Source organism: Henckelia pumila, chromosome 4 (genome assembly GCF_033568475.1).
Source record: "Henckelia pumila isolate YLH828 chromosome 4, ASM3356847v2, whole genome shotgun sequence".
Lineage (NCBI taxonomy): Eukaryota > Viridiplantae > Streptophyta > Magnoliopsida > Lamiales > Gesneriaceae > Henckelia > Henckelia pumila.
The window spans coordinates 190,366,425-190,373,366 of record NC_133123.1 but is presented as its reverse complement, the minus strand read 5'-3'; the positions used below and the strand labels follow the sequence as shown (position 1 = coordinate 190,373,366).

General features: G+C 36.3%; 2 protein-coding genes across 3 annotated transcripts; both read left to right on the top strand.

The window, feature by feature from the left end:
- Positions 1-889: 889 nt before the first annotated feature.
- Positions 890-2,604, top strand: LOC140867466 (putative F-box protein PP2-B2). Of its 2 annotated transcripts, none has more exons than XM_073272533.1 (4): positions 890-1,032; positions 1,453-1,727; positions 1,816-1,922; positions 2,018-2,604. In XM_073272533.1, the coding sequence occupies exons 2-4, from the start codon at positions 1,470-1,472 to the stop codon at positions 2,475-2,477; spliced, it is 825 nt and encodes a 274-aa protein (XP_073128634.1). In that variant the 5' UTR covers positions 890-1,032; positions 1,453-1,469; the 3' UTR covers positions 2,478-2,604. The 2 variants fall into 2 exon arrangements, with proteins under 2 accessions (XP_073128634.1, XP_073128635.1); XM_073272534.1 differs by having other exon boundaries at positions 1,432-1,727.
- A 1,622-nt stretch (positions 2,605-4,226) lies between these two features.
- On the top strand, positions 4,227-4,721 carry LOC140862470 (uncharacterized mitochondrial protein AtMg00860-like). Its single transcript, XM_073265493.1, has one exon. It carries the CDS (start codon positions 4,227-4,229, stop codon positions 4,719-4,721), a length of 495 nt encoding a protein of 164 aa, XP_073121594.1.
- The last annotated feature ends 2,221 nt before the right edge of the window (positions 4,722-6,942 follow it).

Below are 6,942 nucleotides of genomic sequence, written 5' to 3'. Positions count from 1 at the left end.
CCTTTAGTGATCCGAATTGGTGACACCAAATGCTATTACAAACATAAAAAAAAACTCAAGTGAGATAGTCTCATAGGCCAAATTTGTAATACAAATATCTTATTTTAGTTACTCATGAAAAATTATTATTTTTATGGTAAAATTATTATTTTTTACTGTGACTATGAGTAGAGTTGACTCGTCTCACAACAGACTTACCCATTAATTTACAAAATATCTCTGTCCACTTAAAAAGTAATATTATTAAATAAAAAATTTAGTAAATTTATTTGCTCATAACCTCAATATCTCATCCACTTTCAAAAGTTCAAAAACTCGGTATTATCTCTACAAATTGAAATTTTAAAACTCACATATTATCTTAGAAAGTTACTTGTTTAATATAGTTTCATCATTTTTATTCAAATAAGAATTGAAAATTATACCAAAATAATCACAAATACTCCATTTTATTTATGGAACACATACACCTGATTGGTGTGCCACAATCGGCTAGTTTTCTTTAAGTTCTCCTTAATTAACCCCTCCTTTTCTCTAGAAATCAAACGACCAAATAATACAAATTATTTAATATTTAGCATAATTACAAAAAATTTATATATTTACAATTTTTATCATTTAAATTAAATTAATTATATATGATTAAAAATAAAGTCCAAAATTGCAATGAAAAAAATATCAATTTTCTCGGCTTTATTAAGGAGTTCCACAAGGTTTAATAAAATGGATTTGGTCTAAATTATAAAATTTTGGGCCTTAAAATTCGTAGATAGAAAATTCATTAGATAGAAAATCTTGAATTTGAAAAAAAAAAAAAAAAAAAAAAAGCAACGAAATAAAAGGAAAAAAGTGAAAACAAAAGCTGCTTTCAAAATCCCAAGAAGAAAGAAGAAGAAAATAAATTCCTCAGCGACACCCTTAGAAAGGGCTTGTTTTTCTATCTTTCATCAAACCCCACGTACAAAAGCATTGAGGGATGCTTACGTTTACAGGTTGTTTTCAAGCTATATGATACTCTAGGCAGATTTGAAGGTATAAATCTCGAGCCTTGTTTTAGGCAGATTTCAAACAATTATTTCAAAACCAAATTTTTTTGTCATAGCACTGTTTGATGATGAACGAGTCGCAAACAAGCCGGTGGGTTGCTCATATATTGATTATCGGGATTAATGTTTGCATTAAAGTTTGTTATCATGTATAGTACTAAAGCCCACCCCGACCAAGGATAGGAAAATGCAATAATAATTTTGTTATTCCATCCTATTTATTATTCATGTTTTTTATCATGAGTATGAAAATTATAAGAGACAGATGTATTTCATGCAAAAATTGCGGTGCCAACTATATATTATATTATTAATCATTCACAAAAAACAACTACTCTTGATGTGGATTTCTCTCATATATATTCTGAGTGTTATGAATATTTAGTTTTGATTTTACATACTTTAGAGAAAGACATTAAAAAAATGGCAGTGGCGAGCTGCCGCGACATCAATGACCTCCCGGCAGATTGTATAACCTACGTGTTCTCTCTGACGACCCCAAAGGATGCTGTCCGGTTGTCTGTGGTGAACTCCACATTCCGGTCACATGCCGATTCCGACGCCGTTTGGATGCGCTTCTTGCCATCCGAGGACATCATTTCCGGCTCAACGGTTCGGTCCAAAAAGGATTTTTATATTCGTCTATCTAATTTTCCGATCCTCGTAGACTCTGGCTGCAAGGTATTTAATATCCAAGGCTACAATATATAATATCTTATTCCATGAAAGTCTATTGTACTAATTTAGTGTGTATAATAATGGCATACAGAGCTTTCAGTTAGAGAAATGGAGTGGAAAGAAAATCTACATGCTAATTGCAGGAAGTGGGCTCACCATCCCAGCTTGGGGCGTTACGAGATATCAAGAAATTCCCAGGTAATTACATTTACAACCAAGTTATATTATATATCCAAATATGATCTTGTCATGGTGGCGTTAATAAAAATATGTTATATTATATTATAAGTCAGGTACATGGAAGGAATAGCGACTAGGATTCATCGTCAGTGGAAAGTTCGTGGCTATATAAACACCAAAACGCTGACTTCTGAAACAAACTATGCAGCATACCTAGTGTTCAGGAATCGTTTCCTGTTGCCTGCGTCAGATGACATAAACGTTCCTCTTGAAGCTTATATTGGAATCAAAGGGAGTCGGGTGAAAAAACGTAGCGTGTTCTTGAACGCCCCACAAGAGCCAAGGGCAACAGAGGTGATCCCGAAGAGGAGAATGGATTGGTGGATGGAAGTGGAGTTGGGAGAATATTTTGTCAAGGGAGCTGCTGGGGAAGATGAAATATTGTTGATATTTTTGTCGGAGGTTCAGGGACTCAGTTGGTGGCTCAAGAGGCAAACGTTGGGTATCAATACTTCCCCACAGCATCATTTCATTATCCAAGGAATTGAGATCAGACCTAAAGAATCTACCTAAGTTTATTCTCTCACCAAATTTGCCTAGTTTTGGCAAAATACTCTTTACCAATGTTTTTCCATTTTGCTTTTTTGAATTTCTGTTGTTTGGATTTATTTCATATGTTTTGGGTAGGCCAAATTTTATGGTAAATAATGAAATATAAATTTTATGTCTAAATGGAGAAGTAATATTTCATCTACAAAACCCATGAAAATTTGGACGGGGTTTGGACGACTGAACTTCCAAAATTGGACCTGTTAAAACTTCGAAATCTTGCTAAATTGATACCCAAGATTCGAAGTTTAATTTGGTAAGATTGAGACCAAAATTGTGAAAAAGAATTTAATAATCATGGAATGATTTGCACCCGAGATTTCTCCACAAAATATAGAATGGTTGAAGAGCTAAGAATAGCACGATTTTATGCCAAAATTAAAAGGAGTGCAAAACATATAAATAGACCCTCAAACCCTATGAAAAATTGAAAATCACACCAAAATCCTCTCAGTTCTCATGCAAGGCCAGAGCCAAGTAGGCTAAATACTGCAGAGAATTCAAGCGTGTATACCTGCTTTTATTCGTATTGATACCATGCATTTCATTCCTTCATATCTGCACGTTTTGTCAAGCGTCACAAATTACCCTACATTACTCTAGACGTAGTACTTTTTGTTTCTACACCGACTGGTCAGTCAGCGTTGGCTAAACGTCTAGGTTTGGGTTGTCTTTTAGAATTTGAGGATAATGTTCTGAAATCGAATATCATGATATTAGCAATGAAAGATTTTGATTGCATATTAGATATCGATATGTTGACCACGTACCGAGCTTCAGTGTACTGTTATCAGAGACTTGTACAATTTCATCCGATTGGAAATGATAGCTGGTTTTTTTTATGGTGAGGGTGCGCGACCTCCGATGCCTTTGATATCAGCTTTGATTGTCTGTCAAGCTCTAGAGTCGGGCGAGGAAAGCTACCTCATCTATGTAGTTGATTTGTCCACTGAGAGTGTTGATATAAGGAATTTTCCAGTCGTTAATGAGTTTCCTGATGAGATTCTGGGTTTTTCTCATGTTCAAGAAGTTGAGTTTGACATTGATTTAGTCTCAGGGACATAATCTATTTCGTGAGCATCGTATCGTCTGGCTCCATCAGAAATGAGTGAATTAAAACAGCAATTGCAAGATCTCTCGGGCAAGGGATATATTCGTCTTAGTGTATCTCCGTATGGAGCACATGTTCTTTTTGTTAAGAAGAAAAATGAGTCTATGAGTCTTTGTATTGATTATCGGCAGTTGAACTGCTTGACCATCAAGAATAAGTACTCTTTGCCTCGTATAGATGACTATTTGATCAGCTTTAGGGTACTTCGATATATTTCAAGATTGACTTGAGATCTGGGTATCACTAGATGTGAGTTAAGGATTAGGATATAGCCAAAACTGCATTTCAGACCAGATATGGGCATTATGAGATTTTAGTGATGTCATTTGGGTTGACTAATGCACCGGTTGTATTCATGGATCTCATGAACCGTGTTTTTGAGACTTTTTGGACATATTTGTTGTTATATTCATCGATGATATCCTGGTATATTCGCGTAGTTTGGATGAGCATGCATATCATCTGAGGCTTGTTCTGCAGACTCTTTGAGAGAAGAAACTCTACGCAAAGCTAAGTAAGTGTGAATTCTGGGGATCATTTCAAACTACCTGTATAGGTAGTGCCCTCATTGTGCATCTAAGGGTGGAAATTAATCAATATACATGGGGTTCGCTAAGAAAATAATGGACCTCACATGTATGGATAAATCTCTACCTTTAGATTTTCTTTGGGGAACTACCTATACAGAGAGGATCTCATTTACCGAATTCTGGATTGATCGTGTGGTGTTTCTTGGCCATGTTATATCTAGTGAAGGAGTTTCAGTTGATCCATGCAAGATTAGGGGTGTGTTGAACTGGTCGCGTCCGACGACGGTGGCTGAGATCCATATTTTTCTAGGTCTGACAGGGTATTACAGTTGTTTTATCGTCAATTTCTCGCAGTTAGTTCGATCCTTGACGCAACTTACTCAGAAGGGCGTATCTTTTGAGTGGTCCTCAAATTATGAAGAAATTTTATGTGAACTTCATCGATGGTTGACTTTTGCGCCGATGCTGGATTTACCGAATGGTTTTGGAGGGTATGCTGTGTATACTAGTGCCTCTTTGCAAGGGTTAAGATGTTTCTTGACTCAGAATGATCATATGATTGCATAAACTTCTAGACAGTATAAGGTGCATGAAGGAAATTATCTAGTGCATGATCTTGAATTAGCAGCTTTTATCTTTGCACTGAAGATTTGACTCCATTATCTCTATGGTGAGAAGTTTGAAATCTTCACTGATCACAAGAGTTTAAAGTGTTTGTTCACTCAGGCTGAGTTGAACATGAGACAACGTAGATGGATGGATTTACTGAAGAAATATGATTGTGAGATTCGATACCATCCAGGTGCTGCTAATCTTACCGCTGATGCTTTGAGTCGCAAGTATGAGTATCCGCACTTCAGACTTGTCTTATCTCCAGTGCGATTCAGGATTATTATTCTTTAGGATATACCTTCAAGCAAAAGAAGGGAATAGAGAGTATTCGGATGTTTGCGATTCTATATGAGCCAACTTTTTATTTTCATATTTGGAATGCTCAGATGTCTGATCCAAAGACTCAGCGATTGGCTCGGTTGGCCAACAGTGATAGTATGTCTTGATTTCATTATTAGTCAGATGGTTTTCTGTGTTTGTCTGGTCGTATTGTTATACCTGGGGATGATACTTTAAGAAACGAGATTCTATCTCAAGCTCATCGTACAAAGTTGAGTATTCACCCAGGGATCAATAAGATGTACATGCAAACTCGGTTTTGGTGGAAGGGCATGAAGCACAACATTTACCATTATGTTTCTAAGTGTTTTGCGTTCCATCAGGTTAAGGCAAAACACCTACGATCTAGAGGATTGCTTCATAGTTTACCGATTAATCTTGATTGAAAATAGGAGTTTATCACGATGGAATTTGTGGCCCATTTGCCTGATATCCCCAAGAAATTGTGATGCTATCTGGGTTGTGGTGGATCGACTCACCAATTTAGTGCATTTCCTTTCGTATAACCAATATTATACTTTCAATCGGATGGCTCGCTTGTACATTGAGGAGATTGTATATTTTCATGGCGTGCATATGAGCATTGTCATCGATAAAGACCCCAAGTTTACTTTTAGATTTTGGGGGGAGTTTTCAGCGTGTTTTGGGTACTACTCTTAGCTTGAGTACTGCTTATAATCCAGAGACTGATGGCTAATCAGAGCATAATATTTGTACTCTTGAGGATATGTTCTGTACTATGGATTTTGGTTCAACATGGCAAGATCATTCGCCATTGGTTGAATTTGCATACAACAACAGTTATCACCGCAGTATTGGTATGACACCATTTAAAGCGTTATATGGGCAACGATGTCGTACTCCATTGTTCTTGGAAGAAGTTGGGGAATGATAGGTGGAAGGACCAGAGTTAGTTCAACATGCTATTGATATAGTTGATAAAATCAAAAAACGGATCCGGACTGCACATGATCGTCAAGCCAGTTATGCTAAAACCAAGCGTAGACCTTTGCAGTTCCAAGCAGGTGAAAGAGTTTTCTTGAATGTTTCACCGTTCTGGAATATTTTGAGATTTGGTCTCATGGAAAAGCTATCTCCAAGATTTATTGGTCCATTTGAGATTTTGAAAAGCATTGGAGATTTATCTTACAGGCTAGCATTGCTGCCGTATCTGTCTAGTATCCACAATGTGTTTCATGTATCACTGTTGCGATGATATTTGGCAGATGAGTCTCATATATTACACTCGTCTGAGGTACAACTAGATACAGAATTGACATATGTGGAGAGACTATTGCGTATTTTGGATCGTAAAGACAAAGTGTTGCAGAACAAGATCATTCCTCTTGTATTAGTCTAAGAGGCACTGAAGAAGCCACTTGGAAACCAAAGAGTCGGATGCGTTCAAATCATCCCGAGTTGTTTTGATTATCTTGTTGGTTTTCATGTTGTATCTTGTAAAAATGTCCAAATGTAATAAAAGAATGTTGTATTCACTGTTGGGTTTTGCTTACTTAAGATTTGATTTCGATAACGAAATCTCTAAAGCCACAAGTGCTGAGTAACGGATATTTGACAAGACAACTTAAATGCTAAAGGACAAGCATTTAAGGAGCCGTCTGATAATGTTTTAAAAGCCATAAATATCATTTATTGTGAAGACACATTGAATGGACATAAAGGCAACTCCAGAACAGATATTCAAAGTCTAGCAGACTTTACTCCACTTAAAGAGGAATATAATCAGCTAAGTATCTGCTTGAAAAGACATCTCTTATCACGTTGACAAAGCAACTAAGATAGAGTGTTGATATCAAAGAAAAAAAGACCTTAGAAA